Source organism: Oncorhynchus clarkii, chromosome 12 (assembly GCF_045791955.1).
Source record: "Oncorhynchus clarkii lewisi isolate Uvic-CL-2024 chromosome 12, UVic_Ocla_1.0, whole genome shotgun sequence".
NCBI classification, from domain to species: Eukaryota; Metazoa; Chordata; class Actinopteri; order Salmoniformes; family Salmonidae; genus Oncorhynchus; species Oncorhynchus clarkii.
In genome coordinates this window covers 53764518-53792348 of record NC_092158.1, presented here as the reverse complement: position 1 = coordinate 53792348, position 27831 = coordinate 53764518, and the positions used below count along the sequence as shown (strand labels likewise).

The 27831-nt window shown below is 41.5% G+C and overlaps 3 protein-coding genes across 4 annotated transcripts; all 3 read right to left on the bottom strand.

Annotated features, from left to right (window-relative positions):
* Positions 1–82: 82 nt before the first annotated feature.
* Positions 83–11459, bottom strand: LOC139420811 (NEDD4 family-interacting protein 1-like). Of its 2 annotated transcripts, XM_071171104.1 has the most exons (8): positions 11291–11449; positions 4341–4428; positions 3930–4060; positions 3449–3502; positions 3014–3101; positions 2676–2800; positions 2321–2387; positions 83–1667 (listed from the first exon to the last, which is right to left on the bottom strand). In XM_071171104.1, exons 1-8 carry the CDS (start codon positions 11318–11320, stop codon positions 1564–1566), a joined length of 687 nt encoding a protein of 228 aa, XP_071027205.1. In that variant the 5' UTR covers positions 11321–11449; the 3' UTR covers positions 83–1563. The 2 variants fall into 2 exon arrangements, with proteins under 2 accessions (XP_071027205.1, XP_071027206.1); XM_071171105.1 differs by lacking the exon at positions 3449–3502 and having other exon boundaries at positions 11291–11459.
* A 344-nt stretch (positions 11460–11803) lies between these two features.
* Positions 11804–20126, bottom strand: LOC139420809 (endonuclease, polyU-specific 2). The gene is made up of 7 exons (XM_071171102.1): positions 20030–20126; positions 19395–19555; positions 18735–18855; positions 15127–15248; positions 14769–14881; positions 12295–12448; positions 11804–12091 (listed from the first exon to the last, which is right to left on the bottom strand). The coding sequence occupies exons 2-7, from the start codon at positions 19494–19496 to the stop codon at positions 11828–11830; spliced, it is 876 nt and encodes a 291-aa protein (XP_071027203.1). The 5' UTR covers positions 19497–19555; positions 20030–20126; the 3' UTR covers positions 11804–11827.
* A 2052-nt stretch (positions 20127–22178) lies between these two features.
* Positions 22179–27460, bottom strand: LOC139420808 (ring finger protein 14). Its single transcript, XM_071171101.1, has 8 exons — positions 27260–27460; positions 26549–26707; positions 26307–26437; positions 25088–25612; positions 24780–25008; positions 24441–24613; positions 24200–24330; positions 22179–22574 (listed from the first exon to the last, which is right to left on the bottom strand). The coding sequence occupies exons 2-8, from the start codon at positions 26697–26699 to the stop codon at positions 22514–22516; spliced, it is 1401 nt and encodes a 466-aa protein (XP_071027202.1). The 5' UTR covers positions 26700–26707; positions 27260–27460; the 3' UTR covers positions 22179–22513.
* Positions 27461–27831: the final 371 nt, after the last annotated feature.

The window sequence follows — 27831 nt, the reverse complement described above, 5'->3', positions numbered from 1 at the left end:
TCAATAGCAGCGTCATTCCACAAAATGGGTGCCTTTTGCGTCCCTTTGATATTTTAAGTAGAAATTGTGCACCAACATATAATTTTAAAAGCCTTTTAAGTTCTCTTTAATATAGACCACATGGAGAATTACATGAATCATACAAATTCTGCATTTTGACATGTCCCTCCATTAACCATTAACCTGTGTCACTTCTAGGAAGATTTCATCCCAATTAATCAAACCATTTCTCCATGTTTCACCATTATAGTTATTTTGCTGCTTATTGCACAGGGTTGGGGAGTAACAGATTACATGTAGTCAATTACAAAAAAACAATAACTTTAATCAGTTACATTACCTGAAAAAATATTGTAATCAGATTAGATACTTTTGAAACACGACCTGATTACTTCGAGGATTACTTTTACATTCAGAAAGGATGTTTGCGAAAACAAATCTTTGGCACTTCTCTGTTTTACATGATTCCATGTTTAATTTGATAGTTTTGATGTCTTCACTATTATTCTACAAATGTAGAAAATAGTCAAAATAAAGAAAAACCCTTGAATGAGTAGGTGTCCAAACTTTTGACTGGTACTGTATCTGTGACCAACAGATGCATATCTGTATTCCGAGTCATGTGAATTCCATAGATTAGGGTCTAACGAATATATTTCAATTGACTGGTTTACTTACACAAACTGTAACTCACAAAAAAAAATGCATGATGCTTTTAGATATTTTTGTTCAGTGTAAATGATCTTAGCCAATTTGCCTGGGATTCTCACAAACCCCTAGCTACAAGGTTCCAGTGCATTCCTCCACCACTGTATTTACTAGGATTTCCAGAGTAAAAATTAAGCTTGAATACAAAATCATTCTGTTTTCTCCACATTGAAGGCTACATCTTGAAAAGACTAACTTTAATTTCATTATCATATACATCAATAGATTTCACTCAATGCTCCTATTCACAGACATAACTCTATGGGTAGTTCCACAGGGTCAGCATAGAGCCGAGCGGTCTCCATGTCAAACACTTTGAAAGAGGACAGAGAAAAAGACAAAGACTGCCCCCTATTGTTTAACAGGAACAGTACATGCCATTGTTAAACAGATAATACAAATGATATAAAATGTTATTTGTCACATGCGCCAAATACAACAGGTGTCGACCGTACCGTGAAATGCTTACTTACAAGCCCTTAACAATGCAGTTAAGAAAATATTTACTAAATAAACTAAAGTAAAAAAATAATAATACAAAAATAAAACAATAAAATAACTATACTGAGGATATATACAGGGGGTACCGGTACCGAGGCAATGTGCGGAGGGGTACAGGTTAGTCTAACCATTATTTATACGTCACAGACTTGATTCCAAACAGCACTTGAAATAAACCACTAATGATTGAATAGTTACAGAATTGTCAACATCCACTAGTTTACATCAAGAGACATAGAAATTATTTTGTCCAATTTATCAGCAGCAAAACAAGAGGTGTTTCCTCTCTGTTTTTCGTGATGGAGTTGAGGCCAGATAGCAAACTTTCCTAAAGAAGAGTTCAGATTTCCCCTTTTAGTAGATGAAAAGGACTCTGGTTCGCGGGAGACTAGAAAAGGAGTCTGCCATTTTACGGATCTTGGCGTAGTTGATGAATCCTCTGAGGAAGAGCAAGAATCCTGGAGGACAGAGAATACAGTAGATTGGGGCAATAAGGGTCACTGTTATTTTAGCAGGATTTAACAGTAGTTATTTTTCTTTTTCAATCATGTTTTTTGGGTTAACACTTCCCAACTCCCAGCAGCACAAACAAGATAGTGTGTGTTTAAAGGTGCACTATGCCGAAATTGCTCTGCCATTTCCCGGTTCGAATAGTTCGCCTAATTTCAGTTCGTGACAAACCCACCACAGCCAATGTAGAGAACCATTGTACAGTCTAAACCACTGAAATATATTCTCAAGAACCAAAAATATTGTATTTTTAGCTGTTCGAAGCTGGTGTACAAAACTGAAAAGTAAAAGACGCAAAAACAAAACTTAAGAACGAGAAGCATAGAAAGTGCACATAGAACACATATGGCGCTTCTTTGACTTGCTTTCAATGAGAATGACGCCTCTATAACACACATTTCTATGCGAATTTGGTTGAGTCTCCCAAAAAGTTACATATTGCAGCTCTATTTAACTCTTCTATAAGGGTCATTGTCATAATGTATTGGATTTATGCATACTATCCATTGAATAGATAGATACCTTTACACCAATGTTACAATGTTTCTGTATTTACATGTCTAGTACTACAAATGAGAAAGACAAAACTGGTTGTACTTACCCAATACCAGGAACACCCACCACAGCCAGTACTGCCCATCAAAGTACCCAGGGAAATAGGTGGAGAACTGGGGAGAAAAATAAATAAATAATAATCACACAAACATAAAAGATAAGTGGACTGGTCATAGTAACCATGAATGTGATTGATCTTGGGCTCTGGAAGAGGGAAACCATGATCATGATCTGATGCTTTGCCATCAGATCCCTGCCACTAGATGCTTATGTTAAGGAACCACAATCTACTCTGACCAAAATCTTATTCTAATAAAGTATTTATTTGTTGTATATAAATATCAGGGAAACCTTTGTCTACCACCTTTACATCTCAGGGAGGGTTGGTAGGGAAATCTTACCCGGACAATGAGGATCCACTTGATGAGTGACAGGCCGAAGCCAGAGATGGCCCCGTAGCGGCCTGCTGCCGACGTGGTCAGACAGAAGGACAGGAAGAAGCCGATCCAGTTGAAAAGGAATGCCACTAAAGTGGAGGAAGAGAGGGAAAGAGGCTATATGGTCTACTAGGATGGGCTTTCTCCTCACAATATAACATTCTACGATCACATCACAGATCCATCAAATACCTGTATCGGGAAATAAATACATTACATGACTGTTCTTCATTTCGCTGTTGTGTAGTGTACCAACCCCCGTCCCAACCAAGGAGAAGATCTTACTTCAAGATGTGACTTACTAAAAAAGGTCAGCATGAAAATGCCATCGTTCCCTATCCGCAGCTGGTCTGCATCCTCAAAGTCGTCCCTGGCTACAAAGTCTTCATCCTGCAGAGATAGAGATAAACATACGGTAGAGATCATTACCAAGTCCTTTTATGATGGAAATCCCATTAAAAAAGGCTATATCAACCAAGAAAGGAAACACTCCCGCTACAAAGCACAACTCCTTCTCTTCATTGACCCGTTGCTTTACATTTCTCTAATGTCGTGGATGGAGAAGGCATTTAGCTGGAAAGCTGCTTCAATTTAGTTGAAAGAATAACATTTGATGTGCTATCAGGAAATGCGCCACTAATACGCTACAGGTCGACAGACAGGTCTCTGCAAATGACTGCGACATCTTTGCCTAACGGTACTATTCCATTCCACACACTTCCACCCCATTACTGTACCTCCAGTGCACAGCAAGTTAGTACATCATCAAAAGTCCCCAGTTGTTCCCTGTGCTGTACGCAAGGCAAGCAGTGTGTGGCAAAGAAACACAGACCAGTCATTTAAATGGGATGACAAGGTATGGCAAAACATTTCCCACTAGAGGGCATAGATGAGCAGTCTCAATATCTGACAGTGATTATTAGGGTGTCTGCCGACAATGTATGACTCACCATTTCAATACACTATACTGAGTACAGTATATCTACACACACAACCATAGTTAAACAGGTTAGCTTTGACATTATATGCAATTAGTTGCAATGGGGTTCATGATGTTATATTCAGAAACTAGCCTACCTCCAGCTCTAAATGTAAACAGTACACGAAACAGAAGTGAGGTTGGTTGGGAGATCGGCCACACCTTTAAAACATATATAAAATAGTCTGGCAAAACCACACGGGAGGATTACGTGGAGTTTGCAACGGTGGGACACTCACCCTTCCAGCCACCAAGGGAACAAGGGCTTCAGCCTTGGTTCTCTCCGCCTCGTCATAGGAAGGGGGCGTTGTGGCCACGTTGTATGATGGTGGATTGGGGAAACCCCCATTTTCTTTGTAGTCAAAATAAGCTAAGAGAGATAAATAAGTGAAATTGCAGAGCATAAGCTGCTGTGTTACACTTCAGTGATGTCTATCCCCTTATGGTGGGCTAATTGCTGTAACAGCATAGGTAAACCTAACGCTAGAAGGGGAAATCTCCTGTGTCCTAACAAAGATACTTGATGGTCATAGTCTAGTTCTGGACTGTGTAATGTCCAATGTCTCTTGGAGTAAAGGTAAGGACATTGATTCCCAGGCCAAACCATAGTGCTGCACTGTGATGTGTGTGTGTGTGTATTGTGCTTTTACCTGCATTTTCTTCTGCAATGCTGCTGTAAGGGGGTGGGGCATCAGCTGCCACCTGGAGAGCCTCCTCTGGCTCCTCTTCATTGGGCAGCTGCATGGGGGAGGAGTCAATACACTGGTTAGGCCTAGATGACCGTGACAACGTCAACATGACGTAGAGAAGAAATCAGTCCAAGCACTATTGAGATGTAGCCTAAGGAAAACAAGCTAACTAAGCTACAGGGTCAGGCGACTCCATATTATAGCAGACTTATGGACAAGACACATCCTAACGAACACCGGACGTGCGCAATATATCCCCTGCTGGGTGTCAATAAACGATGGCGATTCAGCATGTAGAATCGTCAGGAAATTAACTGAAAATGAAGGCCAATGTTCGGTGGTCAGATGAGATAGGACGGTCGCCCGCTGCACAAGGTCGACGTTGAGATGGCATTTTCCCTCTTACAGGGTCACGCTAGGATTCAGCCAAAGATAGTGGATAAATAACAATGTCTTACTCAGGCTGTTTATCATTGAAAAAATGTTAAAGTTCTGGTCTGCTTGTTAACGGGGTAGTTCTCCCATAGCACCAATGCAATAGCAGCTAGGTCTGGTCTGCTTAGTTCATTGACTTTCATTGAACCATAAAAAATGAGCAAGTGGATGTTTTACTCTCTCTTCCATCTCTGGTTCAGCATTACTCTTTGATCAGACCTCACATGACCTAGCTACTCATGTAACAAAATGGCAAGCAGACACCCACTGTTCTCCATTTTGGTTGTATAACAGAGATTGTTGTCCTCTTGTCCCCCCCCCCCCCCCAATAAATGTTAATACTATTTTGTATCAGTATGCAGGCCCATCAGTTGTCATGTTAACTCATTACTAACTTCCAAGAGGATTAGGCTCCAGAATATTGGTGAGTTCAGGCAGAGAAATACAGTCCATAGATGGGGCCAGCTGTCAGCTACACTGTATAAAATGGTAGAAATCCCACCAAAGAATGTCACTTGTGATAATGAGCTAATATTGTTGATAAGGGCAGTCATCAGTTTCCTACTTAGACTAAACCTAGCTGTAATGGGAGATAAAGGGATCAAATTCATGGAGGATATTGCACTAGCCCTCAATAGACTTCACCTAGCTACCTGGTTAGTCCATTCACAGACGCCAACTACCTTTACCGCTTATTGATGAAGGCATCTTTTTATTAAGCTCCCTGGTCTCGCCCTAAAACATTAACACCCATCACTTGCGGTACGGTTTTGGAAACATAAGGAATGTACACTACATGACCAAAAGTATGTGGACATCTATTCGTCGAACATCTCATTCCAAAATCATGGACATTAATATGGAGTTGGTCCCCCCTTTGCTGCTTTAACAGCCTCCACTCTTCTGGGAAGGCTTTCCACTAGATGTTGGAACATTGCTGTGGGGACTTGCTTCCATTCAGCCACAACAGCATTAGTGAGGTTGGGGACTGATGTTGGGCGATTAGGCCTGGCTCGCAGTCGGAGTTCCAACTCATCCCAAAGGTGTTTGATGGGGTTCTTCCACACCGATCGAGACAAAACATTTCTGTATGGATCTCGATTTGTGCATAGGCGCACTGTCATGCTGAAACAGGAAAGGGCCTGCCCCAAACTGTTGCCACAACGTATGCTGTAGTGTTAAGATTGCCCTACACTGGAACTAGGGGGCCTAGCCCGAACCATGAAAAACAGCCCCAGACCAAACTTTACAGTTGGCACTATGAATTGGAGCAGGTAGCGTTCCCCTGGCATCCGCCAAACCCAGATTTGTCGGTCAGACTGCCGATGGTGAAGCGTGATTCATCACTCCACACAGTGCATTTCCAATGTTCTAGAGTCCAATGATGGCGAGCTTTACACCACTCCAGCCAACCGACGCTTGGCATTGTGATCTTAGACTTGTGTGCGGCGGCTCGGCCATGGAAAGCCATTTCATGAAGCTCCAGACGAACAATTATTGTGCTGACGTTGCGTCCAGAGGCAGTTTGGAACTCGGTAGTGAGTGTTGCAACCAGACAATTTTTACGCTTGTGTGGCCTCCCACTTTGCGGCTGAGCTGTTGTTGCTCCTAGACTCTTAACAAAAACAGCATTTACTGTTGACCGGGCAGGGAAGAAATTTTACAAACTGACTTGTTGGAAAGGTGGCATTCTATGACGGTGACACATTGAAAGTCATAGCTCTTCAGTAAGGCCAACTCTATTGCCAATGTTTGTCTATGGAGATTTCATGGATGTATGCTTGATTTTTATACACCTGTCAGTAACGGGTGTGGCTGAAATAGCCGAATCCAATCATTTGAAAGCGTGTCCACATACTTTTTTGTGTGTATATATGTATGGGCAGGCATACGCATAAGACAATTGCATAAGCATAAGACAATTGCATGTTATCAACCGCAATTTGAATGCACAGAAATACTGTGACGAGGTCCTGAGGCCCATTGTGAGGCCCATTTATTTATTTACTTTTTGTGAATTTGACCACTTTTTCTCCCCAATTTCATGGTATCCAATTGTTTTAGTAGCTACTATCTTGTCTCATCGCTACAACTCCCGTACGGGCTCAGGAGAGACGAAGGTTGAAAGTCATGCGTCCTCCGATACACAACCCAACCAAGCCGCACTGCTTCTTAACACAGCGCCATCCAAACCGGAAGCCAACCGCACCAATGTGCACCTGGCAACCTTGGTTAGCGCGCACTGCGCCCGGCCCGCCACAGGAGTCGCTGGTGCGCGATGAGACAAGGATTTCCCTACCGGCCAAACCCTTCCTAACCCGGACGACGCTAGGCCAATTGTGCGTCGCCCAACGGACCTCCCGGTCGCGGCCGGTTACGACAGAGCCTGGGCGTCTCTGGACGCCCACCCAGAGTCTCTGGTGGCGCAGCTAGCGCTGCAGTACAGCACCCTTAACCACTACGCCACCCGGGAGGCCCAGGACCATTTATTTTATCTGTATTCCCAGTATTCTATCTGCATTCCCAGTCCATAGATTAGATTTAAATGTATTTCAATTGAGAGATTATTTTTAAATTGTTGCATTTATATTTTTGTTCAGTATATATGGTGTGTGCACAGTACCTGTTAGATATTGGGGGCTACCTGGGATGTGCTTTTGTATGTTATTGCTGTAAGAGCGAGCTAGCATGCTTTAAATTGTAACAATCGCATTGGCCCCTGCTAATTCAGTTATTTCCATGCTAACAGATGAATCACGGCTCTACAGTGTCATGACTGGCCTGTTCGGGTCTGGTTACCGTGTACCATAATCCTACTGAGATATCTCTCACACCCACCAGCGGGGAAGAGATCGAAAGGTAGGGTGGTGGGGGGTTATGACAACTCCCGCCAATTGTAAATCTTAAGGCAGCAGACAAAATCCCTTCTGTCCTGTCAGTATGGAGGGATGGAATGTATGATGGGCCTATGGAGAATCTACCTCTGAACAGTAACACACAATAAATGGACTTTGGGACAATATGTTTCGTCAACCAAAACGGTAGTAGTGACGATAGATGAAACACGAAAATGAATGCCGTTTTTGTTATGTTATTAAAAGTTAAATGACGACGTTATAATGAAAACGTTGTAACTTGAAGAGTTCACACTATGTACTTGATGTTTGCATACTGTACGTTGTGTGGAAAATGTCCAGATCAAAGAGAATGTTTTTGTAAAGACGAAATGTGAAGTTAGTTGTCCAAATTGGATCTGAGTAAAATCCAGACCTTGCCTCGTAACTAGTTACACCCAGAGAACTTGCCTAGAGGCGGAAATGCCCATTTCTGACCCAAGGGTATAAAACATGTGAGTTAAGAATTAACATAGCAGACTAATACCCCGACTACACTGCTTGCGTCGCGTGTGCGAGCGTTGCAAAATAAATTTAGAAATCTATATTATTAAATTATTGTGTGCGCCAACGAGCGTCTGCGTTGCCAAGGGCTAGAATAGAAGTCAGTTTTTTTTGTGATGCAGATCGCGCTGCAAGTCCTGCCTCTCCCATCTCCTCATTGGTTTATAGAAGCAGGTACCCATGTGCCATTTCCTCATTGGTTATACTCACGTGGGTGACTGTAAGACGAACGAGGTCGGTGGCAGTAATGCACCTAATTTATGAAAGTTGCCAATCGCAATATAAAGTCCAGAGAAGAAAAAGCCTGGAAGGAGGTTGACCGTTTGTGTGGATTAATTTTCGAAGTTGACAACCTTGTGCATTTCATGTAAAATAACAACTCAATGTTTATATCCCAGGACAAATTAGCTAGCAACAGCAAGCTAGCTTGCCATAAATGTTTAATGCTTTTCGACCTGTCCCCAAATTAATGTAATTGGTTCAGAGTTAGTTTTGATATTTTAACCTGCGTGTCGTGATCGCGTTTGGTGGGGGGGGACAAAATAAATGTATGGACGATGGCGCACGCGTTTGGGTTCCATGTAAGTGACCACGGGCTGCAGCCAAGGTTCGAATTAGATGTAAACCCAAAATTCAACATGAGGTTGAAGAAGACAAAGGAACCTTTTTACAATCTATGCTACGTGTCTAAGAGGGTGAATTCAAGCAGGACCACCCAGTTACCACTCTCCAAGGAATCGTGTGTCTACACTGCTTTCATTCCAATGCTGGAACCATCTACACTGCTGATTAGCTGTCCTCCGAAGAACCCTTTTCAGAGCAAGGGCGAGGAAAAAGACCACTAAGACAAAGGACACTGACATCGTGAGGACAAAGAGCTACACCCGGTAACCCGAAGACGTGAGGTCATCAGAGAAGTCGGGAACCCGGTCCACGAAGAGACACCCCATCGGAGACCTTCAACATCATTATATTCTGACCCATAAGAGTGGCAGTTCGAGGCAAAGTTAGGGTTAAAATCAGCATAGTTGACAAATGTACACAAGTGTGCTTTTCTCTCGCTCTCTTTCTCCCGCTTATGAAATCCCCATTTTGTGTAACGTGTCATATTGTGTTGGCCTGCTAGGGACCTGTTTCAGTATACTAAGTTCTAATCAATAGCCTAGACTGTGTGTATCTTACATTATAATCTTAGCTTGTTAGTAAATAAATAAATAATCAACGCAATTGGTGTGGTATGGACTTATTTAGTGGAACTCGGGTTTGTGTAGATTCACGGATTATGCCGTTCAGAATGAGACTGTAGAGGAACTTAATTCATTAGCGACTGTTGTAAAGTTCGATATTCTTTGAGTTAATTTGGGAAATAGAAACCCAATAAAGCCAAAACTTTTGCATGGTGCTCCAGGTTAATTAATTGAATCACATAATTGTAAACCATTAATCATTTGATGTGCAGCAGTCGTCACATTAATCAATACAACGTTACGACAACAGCCATCAACATAGACTGAGTGTACAAAACATAAGGTACACTTGCTCTTTCCATGACAGACTGACCATGTAAATCCAGGTGAAAGCTATGATCCCTTATTGATTTACTTGTTAAATCCACTTCAATCAGTTTAGATGACGGGTAGAAGGTAGTTTAAAGAAGGATTTTTAAGTCTTGAGACAATTGAGACATGGATTGTCTATATGTGCCATTCAGAGGGTGAATCGGTAAGACAAAATATTTAAATGCCTTTGAATGGGTTATGGCAGTAGGTGCCAGGTGCACCGGTTTGAGTGTGTCAAGAACTGAAACGCTACTGGGTTTATCACGCTCAAGTTTCCTGTGTTTATTTAGACTGGTCCACCACCCAAAGGACATCCAGCCAACTTGACAACTGTGGGAAGCATTGGAGTCAACGTGGGCCAGCATCCCTGTGGAAAGCTTATGAAACCTTGTAGAGTCCATGCCCCAACGAATTGAAGCAGTTCTCAGGGGAAAAAGGGGTGCAACTCAATATTAGGAAGGTGTTTAATGTTTTGTACACTCAATGTAATGTTGTCCTGTACATCTAAAGTGCTTCCTTGTGTCAATCGTCAGATACTTACATGCATTGTATACTATTTTTGTCATTGTTATGTTTGAGTACAAAATACCCAGTCTGATATTTTCATGCACGCATGAATCACGAATCTACAGCCATTGTCAGAATAAACACCAATTAACTATGGTCGCTGGCTGAGTAGTTATTTCTTTAAAAACACAACACAAGAGACTTACGAAATACGATTACATAGTTAGACTGGTGCCGAGACCAGTCTTGTCTTCGTGGGACATCTGTTACACTAGCTGACTAAAACTCAACACCACGATTTATGATTGAGTTGAGCGGCGACTAGTGTCGGCGGATTTGAGCTCAGAGGTCAAATATAATTACGTTTTTCTCATAAACCAACTACGGATTTATGCATTTAAAGAGTAACCACTAACCAGCAATTACACAGAACGTGTGTAATATTGTGTTCTTTTTACGTGCCGAAATTAGTCGTTTTTTATAAAAACGTATTGTTATGCGATGTCTGCCCTGTCCTGTCAGCACACACTAGTCGCTGCTCAACTCCACCGTGAAACGTGGAGTTGAGGTTAATCGCCTATTGAGTAGCTAGCTAGTGCAGGGCTCTCCAACCATAATCTAGCACACCTGCTTCTAATAATGAACTGGTTGACAAAATAAACCAGGTTAGTTACAACTGGAGTTGGAGCGAAAACTTACAGGAGGGTAGCTTTCCAAGGACAGGGTTGGAGGAGCGAGTGTGTACAGTAGTTAGCAAGTCAAAACATCACCTACAAATATTGACCATGTTAAATCAAATGTATTGCTAACCAACAAAAATAACTAGCATTTTAATTTAGCTATAAAGCATCATGACGTGTTGATATTAACTTGTAAACTGACGTTGCAGTCATGGTGCCTTCACAAAACAATGAGGCCTAGATCCAACCAATTACCCGTGTTTCTTAGTAAACAAACAACAGTTAGCTAATGCGTGCTAGCTGAAACAAACACGATAAACTTTTTTACTCACCTGCTGATATCTAGCACACGGCTCAGCCATCCTAATATGAACAGACTCAAATATTTGAATTTAAACAAGCGATTTTCAATGTATTCAATACAGAAAGTATAACGGAAACATAAACTATTGGGACGCTGTCTGCTCAAGTCCCTCCCCTCTTTCTCTGCGAGCTTGTTACGTCAATACTCCAAAACTAGGTCACGCATCCGCTCTTTACTGTACTGCCCCCACAAAAACACAGGCATTGACAGTAAAATAATAACCATCCATATTCCAGTTATTGTACATTTTGGCTTAGAGTGGCAATACTATGTGTAGCCTACTCACTGTATTCCACTATTCAAAAACTTGAAAGGTGAAATAATAGAGGTTACCTCTGAAGATGACATGCTGTGCTGCCAGTTCTTTTAGTTCAGCAATAATGAATACAGCAACATAACACGTATTCTTGTAAGATGTATTGTATCTTTATTTAAAAATAAAAAAGACTAAAACAATACTCATGACACTTGGGTGAGAGTGTATTTGAGTCCTGTTTGATTCGTTTTATTGTTTTTTTGGTTCATTTTGATATTTCACAAGAACAGGGTAAGTTGTGCCAATATGCTTCTGGTTGTAGTGGTGACAGACAATATCCACCTCATAGATACTGAAGAACACTTTGACACGCTCATTGGGTGAGACCAGGAAACACAGGGTATAAAGGGCAAACTCAAATTCAGGACTGACACCAACGAAGATGCTGCCTTTGGGTTTAATTCCATTCTTCCAACTGAACTGTAGTGCCAGGATATGCTTGTTCTCGTCAGGCTGGTTTTTAAATAAAAGAGAGAAGAGAGAGACAACAATAAAGACATACAGGCCTACACCCATGGGACAGTCATTCAATAGGTTTGAAAGTTCTCACATCATTTCCAAATAAATGCCCTGGAAATGTTAACTACCATCTCATCACAGTCACTCAACATGATAATCAAAAGATACATTCATAATTTCAGTATTTTTTATCTAACCTGGGGGGAATTTGCGTTCACACTGTAGCCTTTGTAATCAATGTGTCCCAGCTTTTCTTGCAAATACAACTGAATCCAGTTATGAAAGCCGATGACTGTGCGGCCTCCTCTGGTCTCTCCGACAAAGACATGCTCAAACCCTGAGGAGTCTGGCCTGGAGAAACATGGGAGAACATCATGAGGCTGGAACACAGACTACTGATTTTACACCCTCTTTCTGAAGGGATGATATTGGGCAGGTCTAATGGAAGCTCATCCACCACTTGAGTGGTAGTGCACATGATGAAATTACAGCACAATCTGCATGTTAACATACAGTATAAGTGTTAACTACTGAAAATAATAGACTACTCTCCTTCTCCCCCGAGGAATAAACAAAGCTAAGTGCAAATCAAGTCCAAGTCATGCATTGTAATCTTAAATCAAGTCCAAATCATGCATTGTAATCTCAAATCAGTTTAAATCATGCATAGTAATCTCAAATCAAGTCCAAATCATGCATAGTAATCTCAAATCAAGTTGAGTCGAGTAACAAGTGTTTTTTCCCCAAGTCTATAGCCTCTAGTATCATTTGGTAATTTATTCCCCTAGATATAATGACTATTTTTTTTATTTAACCTTTATTTAACCAGGTAGGCAAGTTGACAAAAAGTTCTCATTTACAATTGTGACCTGGCCAAGATAAAGCAAAGCAGTTCGATACATACAACAACACTGAGTTACACATGGAGTAAAACAAACAGTACAGTCAATAATACAGTAGAAAAATAAGTCTATATACAATGTGAGCAAGTGAGGTGAGATAAGGGAGGTAAAGGCAAAAAAGGCCATGGTGGCAAAGTAAATACAACATAGCGAGTAAAACACTGGAATGGTTGATTTGCAGTGGAAGAATGTGCAAAGTAGAGATAGAAATAATGGGGTGCAAAGGAGCAAAATAAATAAATACAGTAGGGAAAGAGGTAGTTGTTTGGGCTAAATTATAGATGGGCTATGTACAGGTGCAGTAATCTGTGAGCTGCTCTGACAGCTGGTGCTTAAAGCTAGTGAGGGAGATGAGTGTTTCCAGTTTCAGAGATTTTTGTAGTTCGTTCCAGTCATTGGCAGCAGAGAACTGGAAGGAGAGGCGGCCAAAGGAAGAATTGGTTTTGGGGGTGACCTGCTGGAGCGCGTGCTACAGGTGGGTGATGCTATGGTGATCAGCGAGCTGAGATAAGGGGGGACTTTACCTAGCAGGGTCTTGTAGATGACCTGGAGCCAGTGGGTTTGGCGACGACTTTGGAGCGAGGGCCAGCCAACGAGAACGTACAGGTCGCAGTGGTGGGTAGTATATGGGGCTTTGGTGACAAAACGGATGGCACTGTGATAGACTGCATCCAATTTATTGAGTAGGGTATTGGAGGCTATTTTGTAAATCGCCGAAGTCGAGGATTGGTAGGATGGTCAGTTTTACAAGGGTATGTTTGGCAGCATGAGTGAAGGATGCTTTGTTGCGAAATAGGAAGCCAATTCTAGATTTAACTTTGGATTGGAGATGTTTGATGTGAGTCTGGAAAGAGAGTTTGCAGTCTAACCAGATACCTAGGTATTTGTAGTTGTCCACATATTCTAAGTCAGAGCCGTCCAGAGTAGTGATGTTGGACAAGCGGGCAGGTGCAGGCAGCGATCGGATGAAGAGCATGCATTTAGTTTTACTTGTATTTAAGAGCAATTGGAGGCCACAGAAGGAGAGTTGTATGGCATTGAAGCTCGCCTGGAGGGTTGTTAACACCGTGTCCAAAGAAGGGCCAGAAGTTTACAGAATGGTGTCGTCTGCGTAGAGGTGGATGAGAGACTCACCAGCAGCAAGAGCGACATAATTGATGTATACAGAGAAGAGAGTCGGTCCAAGAATTGAACCCTGTGGCACCCCCATAGAGACTGCCAGAGGCCCGGACAACAGACCCTCCGATTTGACACACTGAACTCTATCAGAGAAGAAGAACTAATGTTCAAGTAGCTGTCTTTCATCTACTCATTGAATGAAATAGCGGCCAGCCATTTCCATTTGTCTCATACAGTAAAATAAGATGTACAATTCTGACAAAGCGGTACAGAAACAGGCATTTTTAAACAATCCTTTCAAGTCATCAGTCTCAAGTCAAAATCGAGTCCTGAGTCTTGAGGCTCCAAGTCCAAGTCAAGTTACAAGTTCTTTCCTGCCAAGTCAAGTCTCAAATAATCAAATGTGTGGCTTGAGTCAGACTCGAGTCCAATCTTGAGCTGCACGTCCACACTTTGCCATTTGAATAGACTGGCATAAAGACAAAAGAAAAGAGAGTCTGAGGTGATGATACAGCTTTCTCTAATTGTGAATGGATTTTATATTGACTGAGCCTAACCCTAACCAGGGAGGAGAAAACATTTAGCAGCATAATGATGAATGATTTTGACATCTGAAAAGTAATAGTTACGTAGAGGAGAGTTCCACCCACTTGCTAGCTCCTCGTCTGGCGTACAGCTCAAACCAGATACGGTAGAGCTGCTTCTTGAATTCCGGTAATCCCTCTGGGGAGAGCTGTTTCTCTACTAGGTACTTATGTGCAATCTAAAAATGAGAGAAACATATGAAGACAATTTCAATCATGGGATGTTGATTGACTCACTTTCGCTGTTGACATTCCAATTTGGCCATGGTTCTCCCTGTAAATTGATGTCACATACATTTAAAAATAAAAATAAGACTTTTCCTGATCAAATGTATCTGTGATTTGACTTATGTTCCTTTTCATCTGATCAAATCAATACAGTTTTCTTTTTATAGACCTCTCCACCATATGTTTTAACTGGTACCTTCATGGTGGGCGTTCGAAGCATGCAGTCCAGAAACTTGTGGTTTTCTGCTTCCTCCTCTGGGGTTACAATCTCAGGCTCACCCGTATCACTTTCATAGTTATCCAGTAGAGAGATAAAGGCTGGAAGAAGACATCCAGTTTAGTTTAGAGTGTAGCGTGTGTTCTGATCTTGTAAGATCCCAGCAAACATGACCTCATTGGCCCCATGTGGGTATTTGTTGGGCAAGGTGGGCAGGGACTATCCCACACAAAGCCCAAATCAGCCCAACATGGGCTAGCCCACAACAATCCCAACATGGCCTAGCCCACACCAAGTCCAAACCAGCCCGACACGGGCTAGCCTACACCAACCCAGCAAACTAGTGGACACCAGCCCAACATGGGCCACCCCACACCATAACCAACATGGGCTAGCCCACACCAAGCCCACACCAGACCAACACGGGCTAGCCTACACCAAGCCCAGCACAGGCTAGCCTACACCAAGCCCAGCACAGGCTAGTCTACACCAAGCCCAGCACAGGCAAGCCCACACCATAATGTAGAAGTAGGGGCTCATTAGAATATGTGCAGGCGTGGTGTACAAATACCCAATTTCATGTTGTTAAGTAAAAAATAATACAAGATAAAAATGGCTGACACCATTCAAACCAATGAGGGTTCAGAACTTTACAGCCAATTATCTTTTAATTCTATTTTTTTCCAGTTATAAACGTATAAGTTCACAAGTTATTTTTGTGCAACCATTACTGAGTGTTATTCCAGTTTAAATGTTCTGTTGTGTGAAATCAACAAAAAATGTATATTGTACACTGCCAGTGATGAAGTGGCTGTGTTTACACAGGCAGACCAATTCTGATCTTGCTTTCACTAATTGGTCATCTGACTAATCAGATCAGCTTAGAAAAAGATCTGATGTGAAAAGATCTGTTGTGATTAGTAAAAAGGCTAATTGGTGGAAAAAAAGATAAGGATTGGACTACCTGTGTAAACGCAACCTTAGATAAGTGCATATGACATAAGATAAACTGATTTTTCTCTGGTAAAAATATGTATGACAGTAACAACTTTGTTATCTTTCTGATACAATGTAACTGGCAGCCGATCCAAAAGGATGGGCTTATTTCAAGTGACGTGCGGCCTGCCCTTGCGCCCACCTGCCCTGGGGCCAATGTGGAGTTTATGGGTTAAAGGCACATCATGCCAATGTGGACATGTTTGCTGACAGGACTAGTTTGTTTTGTCTATCCACTCCCACTGAAGTCAGTACACATCCTGTTGTATCATGTTCAATCAGTGGTGACCCATCATTCAGGTAGGGCTGAGCCCCACCTGTTTTGTTGCCAGTTTTGCATGTTATTTTGGTATTAGTACGTGTCACATATCAGTTTGCAAACAATATAAAAAAAACATAATTGAGTTAAAAAAGCTGCATACAAACATGGTCTCTTTTTTGCTTTCTTGAGTAAGGCAGATAAAAAATGCAGGTGTTTGATCCTAGCTCAGTGCTTTCTGTGGTTGTAGGGCAGACAGCGGACAATACAGACCATAGAGGTTGGTAATGTTCTCTAGTTACACCATAATTGGCATCACTGCAAAAATCTACAGGGGAGAGCTCGAAAATTCAAGCCCCTTGGGTGCTGCATAGATTTACATTAGAAGTGCCCATCCAAGAAGGCTTAAGGCCATTGGCATCAGATAAAATGATGTCAGCTCACGTTATATCTACCGGTAGCTTTGATTGGACTGATCACGTCAACATCATACCGTCAAAATCTTAGCTAGCAAGCTAGACAAGCAGTCATCGTCATGAATCAAGTTGACAATGTACTGGCAAATTCTTCAATCCTTGTCATATGAAGAGAAATTATAGATATATCGTATCGGTGGTCATCGGCCATTGGAAATAAACATTATACAACAAGTCAGAAATCGCAAATCCAACATTGAGTGTTTTGGAAGGAATCGTTGGCTAACTGCAAGCGTTGCAAAACAATCACTAGCCTTCTATTCAGTGGAGAGGGTTTGTGGTCCAAGTCTGGGTTTAAGGGTCTCTTTTCCAAGCTTAAAAGGATAAACATTCACATGCAACACCATGGGCCAGAAAAGGTTGAATACAGTGGCCATGCTGTTAATCCAGGTGACTTCTACCGCGTCCAAAACAACTGGAAACTCAGAAATATCGGACTTCAGTGAGTTCAAGACAACTGGAAACTCTGAAAAAAACTAGCTCCGACTGGTGAAATACGTTTTGAACAATCAGAAGCATTTCAAGGTCCTGGAGTGGCCTAGCCAGTCTCCAGATCTCAACCCCATAGAAAATATTTGTAGGGAGTTGAAAGTCCGTGTTGCCCAGCAACAGCCCCAAAACATCACTGCTCTAGAGGAGATCTGCATGGAGGAATGGGCCAAAATACCAGCAACAGTGTGTGAAAACCTTGTGAAGACTTACAGAAAACGTTTGACCTCTGTCATTGCCAACAAAGGGTATATAACAAAGTATTGAGATAAACTTTTGTTATTGACCAAATACTTATTTTCCACCATGATTTGCAAATAAATTCATTAAAAATCCTACAATGTGATTTTCTGGATTTTTTTTCTCATTTTGTCTGTCATAGTTGAAGTGTACCTATGATGAAAATGACAGGCCTCTCTCATCTTTTTAAGTGGGAAAACTTGCACAATTGGTGGCTGACTAAATACTTTTTTGCCCCACTGTATATTGTAGCTAAGAAAGTAATACTAGGTGTATGTTGTGTAGTAAGCTGTTAGTGGCCCATGTGCCTCACCCTAATAATTTTGTCCCTTTCCCCCTCATAACTTAGCCTACTGTTCTGACTTGGTGTTGCACGTGTAGTCTATAGCCTGTTTTAGAGAAATATCATAACTGAATATTGTAAGAGCTTTCATTGTTTGCTTATATGCCCCCTTTATTTATCCTATGGTTCTGACTTTGTGTACAGGGAGAATACTGTAAGAATAGCCCATGTTCTGAAATCTGTCGTTTACATTTCAAAATTGTTGAACAAATATTTATATTGATTAAGTCTGTCTTAGCTCACTCATCAATGTCTTAATCGAAATTACAGATTGCCTCTTATCCGCTCATCGTTCCCTTATGCCAAAACACACATTTGTTTAAGCAAGTCAGCCATATCAGCTGTGTTTTTTAAAAATGCAGTAAACAAGGCTAAACTAACTGTTTTGCTGCCAGACAAGGCTATGCCAATAGCCAGGTGTAACAGTGGTAAGGATTCACTCCTTGGTGTTGGAAAGAAAGCTCTGCTGTTGGGACAGCTTTATGTAGGCCCTAACAGTTTGTGGGCACCGCTTGTCACTGTTATAGTGCAATTAATGTATTGTTAGTGTTGTGGCTTTGCTGGCATGCATTAAAAAAAATGTTGAGTTTGCTTCACCAAGATTTGCATGCTAAAATCGCCACTTTGTTCAATTATACTCAAACTCCTGCTACTCTCTGCTTATGTAATACATTGCAAATATGGCAGAATTTCCAAAGGAAAATAATGATAAGACACAGGAAACTGCATGGTTGAAGGCAAAAGTTGATCCCAAAGCTCTAACCCTCACACGTCAGGCCCTTACCTAAGAAAGACTCCTTTTTGAAAATGCGTTCATCGACAAATGAGAACAGAGGATATCCGGCTCCATCATTGTCATCACTCATGTCATCATTCATGTCAGCATTCACAGGCCCAGCTTTCCCCTGCACAAAGCACAGCAGAGGAGGAAGAGCAAATCAGTTACATACAGTATTCCAAATGTCTAAGCACTCCCACCAATGATCCAGGAATAAATAGTTTTTTTTTTTACATTGTAACCCCTTGATGGAAAAGAAACATGACCCAGTGCCCTATAAAGCTGCAACTCCGGTGTTTTGTTTATGAGAGCTAGGAAATTCTAACAACAGCAGCGTGTTTTCACTTGACTTGCATTCTCTCTCTCTGTCTGTCTGTGGCAGCTCTCTGTCTGTGGCACAGTGTCTAACATGCTATTGTGTCCTTCAGAAAGACACCACAGAGCAACAATCTAGAGCACTTTAGAGGTCTAGATTTGTTCAATGTGCTCTGACCTTTCTCATCAAACAATGCTTGTGGCCTCAGGATGTTGTGCAAAAACATCCATTAGTTCATTTGGAGTAAAACACCTCTGTACAATTTGTCACGGGAATGATGTGTATATATATATATTTTTTTAAACATCCACATATAGTAGTGCCATTTGGATCGTTTTCAGTTTTGCTACCTGCAGAGAGATCCGGTAGTCTGTCCCTGGTTTCAGTCTGTTGACATCTTTATCCCATATATCCTGCACCATGGCTGATAGCTCTCGGTCAGCTTCAATCATGATGTGACTGGTTGGTCCCTCTGTACTCTGCAGGCTACAGCTGACTGGGTCAGGTTCCTCTGGTGTGAAGAAATATCACATCATGTACAGTGACTCCTATGCTTACGTTGCTATACAACTCTGAATGGTGTTGTCAATCCTGCATTCCAACATCTGTACATTATACATCTTCTCAATGTATGAATTACACATAGGCCTACTAAGTGTGGTAAATATCCCCCAAAAATGTTTATACCCTCCATAAAATTGAACAAACACATTTAGTGGTCAATCAAGTTATCACGGAGAAAAATAATTCTGTGTTCATCAAGGTAAACAGATTAAGTGTATGACAATTAACTAAATAATACATTTCCAGACATGTTATCACTGAATCATTCAGTGAACTGATAATCAACACACCAAAAAAAGAGCCAATTTCAAGCAAAAATTATTACATCAACAGCTTTAGTTCAACATTCAGGTTTTGATTGACACTATCATCTAATCAGTATCTCGCCATCGACGCAAGCTACTCATCATATATTACTGACCTTGTTCAGCTTTGGCCTGCTCACCGGCGTATAAAGAGAAGTGGTCTGTGGGTTTGGGGCAGCTAAGGGGATTCAGTCCTGTGGCCGAATTTGTGCATGTGGAACTGGCCCGTTTGAAAGCACAAATCTTTACTAACATGCTGGGGGGGCGCTCCTATACCACGAGGCATGACAGGGGCCATTTTAAAGGGTTATCCACTGTCAGCAACTTTAGCCAAAGGGATTAAACGGTGTTGTACTGATGGCTTTTGAATCACTTGCTACAACATGGACTCTCTTTGTTTCTTTAGTACTGTTTTGTTCTTCTCCTGTCTCTGTGTCCTGTCCCTCCATCACCATGTCCCCTTCCCAGGTGGAAACACATGGTAATAGTGTGTATAAATAAGATCAACTATTGTGTGTAATAAATAAGGTCCCTTGATAGGCATGGAGACCAGGGAAGCTGTGTTCCTGCTGAAGGACAGATTAAAGGGGCCAGTTGAATCAAAGACAACAGTTACATTGTAGTCTGTGTCTGTAATATCATGACAAACAGTTACAACAACGCTCTCAATTCTCAAACATTTTGTAGATTAGTGGCATAAATCCAAAACATGTTTTAATACACATCTGTTAAACTCATGACAGGAAATTAAAATATGTTTGCATTCTAAAATCGAAGGTTGACTTCAATAAAAGAAAGGCTGATTAAGTGATCAGGATTTAATCGAAGTCAGAACATTTGATTTCAGAATGTAACCATAATCAGCAACATGTCTAACACCTCATGTTAGTTCAGTAATTTTGGACCAACAATCATTCTTGGTTTCCTCTGCCACCTGTTTGACTCAGCAATGCCTTCTGTGTTAAAGACAATGACAGCACAGCCCTTGCACACTCTTGTGGAAGGAAAAGGCATTGTATGTTCTCGTTGGAAAGGTTGCGTCCTTCGGATGGGTCTCATCTCATCACTAATTCAGCAGTCAGCTTTTCAGCAAAGCCAAAAGTGAACTTACAAGGGAGGCAATATAACTAAAAAGAGTAATTACTTTGATTAAAACAATGCCAAAAGGCAGAATTTCTACCAGCAGATGAGTGCGACTATGGGACAAGATATAAGGAACTATAATTGCATGCAGCGGTATCAAGGTACAAGCACTTTTGCAAGTATAGGAATGGACTGGAAGTGATTATGTTATCACATGTTCACTCTTAATACAATGTGACAAAATAAAGGGAGTACATTTCTGAGTAACTTCATATAACATGTATTGAGAAAAGGAACACATGAAGAATGTCCTAAAACCCCCAACATGGGAATGAACACTAAAACCAAAGGGTTATTTATGTATGTTTATGGTTATTACAACACTTTTTAAATTCAGGACTACTGCAAATATCAAAGACTGTCCCCCTTCAACATTAACAGATAAAAGTGAAAGCACAATATAACTATTTTAAGAGCAGGACATGTATTTTGAATGTGATTTACATTGATGTCCATTTCCAAATTAGCCTCACTTTCTGAAAAATTTTGATGAAGATCATAATGTGAGTAGGTAGTAACTAGCAAATGCCAGGGTGGTTACGGACATATCTTTTGTACTGAAACAATGCCATATTTAACCTAATCAACAGTGTGCGTCAGAGGAGGCTGGTGGGAGGAGCAATAGGAGGACCGGCACATTGTAATAGCTGGAATGGAGTAAATGGAATTGTATCAAACATATGGAAACCATGTATCAACCCATGTTGTATTAATTCCATTCCAGCCATTACAATGAGCCCATAATCCTATAACCCCTCCCACCAGCCTCCTCCTGAGTGTGTCCCATTCAAACAAATCATGTTACATGATAAATAAAGTGTACCTTTTGGTGAAAAAGGAACAAAAACATACAAAAAAGGACAATAGTGTGTCTAAAAATCATTTCTTGATGGCCATTGGATGAATGTCACATTTGGCAAAGCTTTATTCACCCTTTTTTTTTTTTTTTTTTTTACATCAAGCTGTGAGCTCATGGTTTGGATGGTATCTGGGTATACAGAGAGTTAACTCATCATGATTAAAGTGGTTCTAAAGGACAGACATTAAATTGTACAAACATTATCCCAAAATGTTGTCATCTGTTCTTGATTGAAAGATTTCACCCCGGATCCCTGAATTTCCTTTTCATATTGAGATTGATAAAACATACCAACGTTATCTGTTCAAATCATCTAAACACACTGTAACCCATTCGTTTTTGGTACACTCGCTCACACTCTCTTTACGAGTATTCTTTCAGAAAAATACTGGCCCTGAGTATTTGACTGCTGTTTGGAGTAAGGTAATGTGCCTACTTCTAACTGGAATTGCTCTCCGCTAGCCATTCAACCATCAGAAATGACTGATGTATTTTGGGTAAGTAAATGCCTGATCAATAATGGTGAGAAATTGTATTGGCTAAATCCATGGGCGGTTAAAGTGCATACAAATGAAGCACGCATGGGAGGTATTGCACATCAGTCCTCTTCATCACTCCAAAAGGCATCATCTTCATCAATATCCACACCCTGGAACAGCCTATAAAATAACAACAAAGAAACACAAGAAATTAGTCATTTTTACTCATTAATTAAGAAGCCAATAAAAAAAAGGTTAGATAGACATTCTATGGGGCCGATTCAGACTTTGGAAATGTACGCCTTTTGTACGCACTTCAGTAGTTGGTATTTAGAATGACCTTATGGAGGTGCATAACGGGGTTTGCGGGCGTGGTTCCCTTGCGCGCACTAAATACATTTAATTCAACCCCAGAAAACACAATTTGATCAGTGAGTTTTTGTTCAATTAGTTTCTGTTCATTTATCTAAAGCAATCCCTTTAAATACGGTGTTCATTTAATTTGATTGGCCCAAGACTTGAATGTATGGAGAACGCGGTCAGAATATACAAAGATACAAATGTGCATATGTTTTCATGGCTCTCCGTTTCAGAACCCATGGATAGATTTAAAAACAAAACAAAATATTACATAAGTGCTCCAGAGTGGCGCAGCGGTCTAAGGCGTCACAACAGTCCCTGGTTCGATTCCAGGCTGAATCACATTCTGCCGTGATAGGCAGTCCCATAGGGCGGCGCACAATTGGAAAGAGAAAGGGGGATACCTAGTCAGTTGTACAGCTGAATGCATTCAACTGAAATGTGTCTTCCGCACTTAACCCAACCCCTCTGAATCAGAGAGTTGCAGGGGGCTGCCAGAATCGACATCCATGTCTTCGGCGCCCGGGGAACAGTGGGTTAACTGTCAGCTCAGGGATTCGATCCAGCAAGCTTTCGGTTACTGGTCCAATGCTCTAACCACTAGGCTACCTGCCCCAGCGTCGTCAGGGTTTGGCCCGGGGGAAGGCAGTCATTGTAAATAAGAATTTGTTCTTAACTGACATGCCTAGTTAAAAAAAAATATATACACATATGGAGTCACGAGAGTTCGATGAGCCAAGTAAAGCCCCCCCCCACCCAGCCAAACCCTCCCCTAACCCGGACGACTCTGGGCCAAATGTGACTCCCGATCACAGCCAGTTATGATACAGCCTGGGATCGAACCCGGGTCTGTAGTGACGCCTCAAGGACTGCAATGCAGTGCCTTAGGGCGCTGCGCCACTCCTTTTCCACACAAACGAAAAAAAGGTTGTTTGATTCATTCTGAAAATTGACACATTAAGTTCATCAATGGTAACGTTGGAAGTATTGTAGCCTACAATATAATTATAATATGTAGAATAGTATTTTTTTTAAATACCCTAGTTGCCTGCACTGATCATGGAACTGTGTATTGGAAAAAATTAAGTAGATGCTTTTTCCACTTGGAACCGGCAGGTTAACTCAACTGTATTCACCGTTTCCTTGTGCATAAAAAAGTGGTGGAAATATTAGGGAATTAAGTCCAGGTTAGAATAGGATGCATCTGTAGACACACCTCTGCCACACCTGTTTCTTTGATCTCCACCCTAAACGCTTACCATGCTGGCACTGGTAATTTCCCCATTCTTAAATTAAAGTTCAGAATATGCATAGAGTGAAAAGTTACATTTAAATTGATGCATATGTAACTCGCGTCTGAATTCCCCCCTTTGTGCATAATCCTTATGTATCCTACACATCAAAAGGACACAGAGCCAATTGTCAGACATAGCAAAGCCACTCACTGGTTGAAGCAAGGCGAGGAGGGGTTGTTGAAGTGGCTGTAGGGGTTGACACGTGTGAGCTGGCCCAGACACAGCCAGCAGAAGTATTGCTTACACGAGGTGCAAGTCATCTTGTTGCAGCCATCAACCTTCTACACATAAAGACAGAACAGACAAGATGATAGATCAAAATCATGTAGGAGCAGCAAAACATATACATACTAACTAGTTATAAAGCTGTGTAGTACGGAGAACAACATACCTGTATATTAGTGCCACAGCGAGGACAGCCTTTACAGTTCTCATTAAGCCAATCCCTGCTGAAGGATTCCTCCACAGCACGCTGGATGACCCGCTTCCCAAAGCGCTGCTCCATGAACTTCTTCCCCTCAGCACTGGCAGATATATACTCATCCCGCAGGCCTCGCAGCTCATCTACAAGGCAGGAGGTAGAGACCACTCTCAATACCATAACCATTACTCTAACCTACATTTTGATTGATCATCTTTAGTGTATAGACTGTGCACAGCATATAACTCATTACTTGTCAGGTAATATACTATATAAACTATGTAATACAATGTAAACTATTTCCTTTACCTGCTGTGACCTTGCAGTGGGACAGGCCGTGGTATCCCCGTTTGCAGAGGGTGCAGAAGGCGTACTGGCAGGCAGGGCAAATGCCCATGGTGGTGTCTGGCTCCACCATCACAGCCTGGCAGCAGGACTGGCGAGGGCAGTACACCACGTCAGCCATCAGATCCAGGCTGGACTGAAGCAGAAGGCGGTCATAACGCGCAAACAACTCCTCCCCGACAAGGAGCTTGACCTGTAAAAGGGGCAGTGCATTAGTCAGTGCTCATAAGATTGTCACAAGAGCTCATTAATGTCACAAGAGTCAAAGTTACCTGTGGGGGTGTAGCCAAGGAGGTGCACTTGGGCTCGGGGCAGTTAAGGCACTGAACGTTGCCGTCGCGGATCTGAATCTGGAAGTATTCCGTCATGCAGGTCTTGCAGTACACATGCTGGCATTCCTTAAAGCACAGGCAGCCCGAGCCCAGCTTCTCCATGAAGCAGATACCACAGCAGAACGCCTTGGCGTCAAACACCTTCTGCCGCTGAGCTTCATCAAAGTCCAGGAGCTGAGGTAGGATATCAGTACGGGGGTCAACCACCAAGACAGCACGGGGGTCCAGCTCCAGCAGGGGCTCCAGTTTATCCTTCTCCCCGGTTAGACTCCCCGCCCGCTTCACACCAGCCTCACTCCTCTTCCATTCCACCGGAGCGTTGCCCCCCTTGACCACCTCCAGGGGAGACTTGACGTCGAGGAAGGCAAAGGCCTCCTCCTTAAGGAACTGGATCCATGTGAAGAGAACAACACAGCCCTGGTTCTCCTCCCACAGCCCATCCAGGCGCTTGCATAGAGAAGTCATCTGAGGGGGAGAAAGAGAAGGGTTGGTGAGGAGCCTGTAGACCCAACGTTGAATTTCGTTGAATTCTACATTGGGCATGAGTGAGAGTTTGGATCAGGAAGGTTTCCTCTCACGACGTCTACAAACCAGAATGTTGAATAAAATTAGATTTTAACTTACTTTACCTGTTGTCCATGCGGTTGGTCCTTTTGCAGGTAGGAATGTGAGAATATATCCACAGGAAAGTATAATTATATAAACTTTTCAAAGCACTGGTAGTGCTTTCCGATATTTATCACCTGAAGCATGCATAGAAGCATGTAAATACGTACACGAGCTTGGCAAGTATGCATGCATCTCGTGCATGTATTTTCATCTTGTGCGCATGCTTCACATAATAGAAACCTGAATGTACTACCATCGCCTTGAAAAGTTGATGTAATCATACTTTCCCTGAGGATATATTGTCTGACTTTACTACCTTCAACAGGACCAACCGCTCAGACAACAGGTAAAGTAAGTTAAAATATAATTAGATTCAACATTCTGGCTTGTAGAGGTCATGTGAGGGACATCTTTCCTTATCCAAAACGCTCATTTATGCCCAACGTAGAATTCAATGAAATTCAAAGTTGGGTTTCCAAGCTAGAGGACAAGGGGAATATTGTTGAAACATGTTATGTGATTTCTTGTCATGTTGATGGGTCTACCTCACCTGGTCCCTTGACAGCCATTTGGAACTTAGTGTATAGACCGGAGATGAGGAAGAAGGGTAGTCAGCAGGAAGTTCAAAGTTAAGCACCAGAGGAGGTAGGAAAGATATGTCATATTCGGTCTGCTTGTTTCCTGCCAGAAACATACAACACATTTGATTGTTCAGGTTTTAATGCTGATTGACAGTTGATTCATTTTAAAGGGACACTCAGTATTAATGGAGAGGAAAGTAAACAGCCTTACCATCGACTATCAACTTGAAACTAGGAGGAAGTTCAAGGCATAGTTGTATCTCACCGCCCTGTGCAGATTTGGCTCTGTGAAACTCCTCTTCATCGTAAATACTCGCTAGAGCAAGCAACTCATCCTCCTGGGCTTCCTGGTCCTCCGACATTTACATTCCTGTGCGGCAACAATAGTAAAACATGTGAGGCTCTGCGTGATAGCCAATCTCATTTTGATTGGTAGTATATTGGCATTTTTTTGCCAAATAGCTAGCTAAGTATTGCTTCAATAATACAGAGAAGTATAGCACCAGCAAATGAACACAGCATTAAAGATAAAGTGAGAGGTAACAACGTTAAATAAACTAGCTCTTACAACGTTTCAGGATAGAGCGGCATCATCCTAATAATAATGCATGGGTATTAGGTAAGTTAGCTAGCTAGCAGGCTGATTAGAGTCGTCTAACGTTAGCTAGCTAACAGTTACCTAGCTAACGTTATATGGTTTCAACTAGAGAACCATAGTCTAAAGTGACTATGTAACAAATCTAGCTAGGCCCTGATCTCAAGGGCTGACGACGTTAACGTAACGTTAGCTAACTTTAGCTAAGTGCCTCTTTAATAATAAGCTATCTATCTATCTATCATGACTAATCAGTCACTGGCCGAGATATATAAAACGACTATCACAACTAGCTATCATTTTCTTAGATCATGTTGTGTTATTTACCTTTTACTTCAGCCACCACAAATTACGTATTGGTTTTCACTAGTTAACACAGCCACAAAGTAATAAACTCCGCCTATTTCTACAATTTATCTTCTTACATTTTAAACCAAACCTTAACCACACTGCTAACATTTTTGTTTTCATAAATGTTTACAATATTTGTCTTTGTGGCTGTGTTATCTAGAGGAACCCCCGTTTTTGGATGACCACTGAGGAAGAAAACATTTTTTATTAACAACAAATCAATACAGGAAGTACATGTGGGAACACAAGTATATATAAATAATATACATTACACAAGGACCTTAAGGGACATACATACACTTATAATTCTAACAGCTTTTTTGTTAGTAAAGTATTTAATTGTCTTAAAGTGTCTTACAGTTCAATTTATTTTTGTAAGGTAAGAAAACGTGGTGTTTTGTTTGTAAATTTACATTTGTGAATATGAAATTTGTCCAAAAGAATAATGAAATTAATTACATAAAAATGTTTCAGCTTATTTCTATTGTAGGTAAAGAATCCAAGCAGTACATCTCTCCACAGGAGATGGAAAGCTCAATTGGAATCGT

Excerpts from the sequence above, each read along its gene's own strand:
- LOC139420811 (XM_071171104.1), bottom strand. The coding sequence starts at position 11,320 with ATGGCTGAGCCGTGTGCTAGATATCAGCAG. Across the intron at positions 3,102-3,448 it reads TAACTTGCTGTGCACTGGAG|GATGAAGACTTTGTAGCCAG; the intron begins GTACAGTAATGG and ends CTATCTCTGCAG. Across the intron at positions 2,801-3,013 it reads TTTCATGCTGACCTTTTTTA|TGGCATTCCTTTTCAACTGG; the intron begins GTAAGTCACATC and ends CCTCCACTTTAG.
- LOC139420809 (XM_071171102.1), bottom strand. The coding sequence starts at position 19,496 with ATGATTGAAGCTGACCGAGAGCTATCAGCCATGGTGCAGGATATATGG. Across the intron at positions 18,856-19,394 it reads ACTACCGGATCTCTCTGCAG|GGGAAAGCTGGGCCTGTGAA; the intron begins GTAGCAAAACTG and ends TGCTTTGTGCAG. Across the intron at positions 12,449-14,768 it reads GCCAGACGAGGAGCTAGCAA|GCCAGACTCCTCAGGGTTTG; the intron begins GTGGGTGGAACT and ends ATGTTTCTCCAG.
- LOC139420808 (XM_071171101.1), bottom strand. The coding sequence starts at position 26,699 with ATGTCGGAGGACCAGGAAGCCCAGGAGGATGAGTTGCTTGCTCTAGCG. Across the intron at positions 25,009-25,087 it reads CCTTGGCTACACCCCCACAG|GTCAAGCTCCTTGTCGGGGA; the intron begins GTAACTTTGACT and ends CCCCTTTTACAG. Across the intron at positions 24,614-24,779 it reads CCACTGCAAGGTCACAGCAG|ATGAGCTGCGAGGCCTGCGG; the intron begins GTAAAGGAAATA and ends CCTGCCTTGTAG.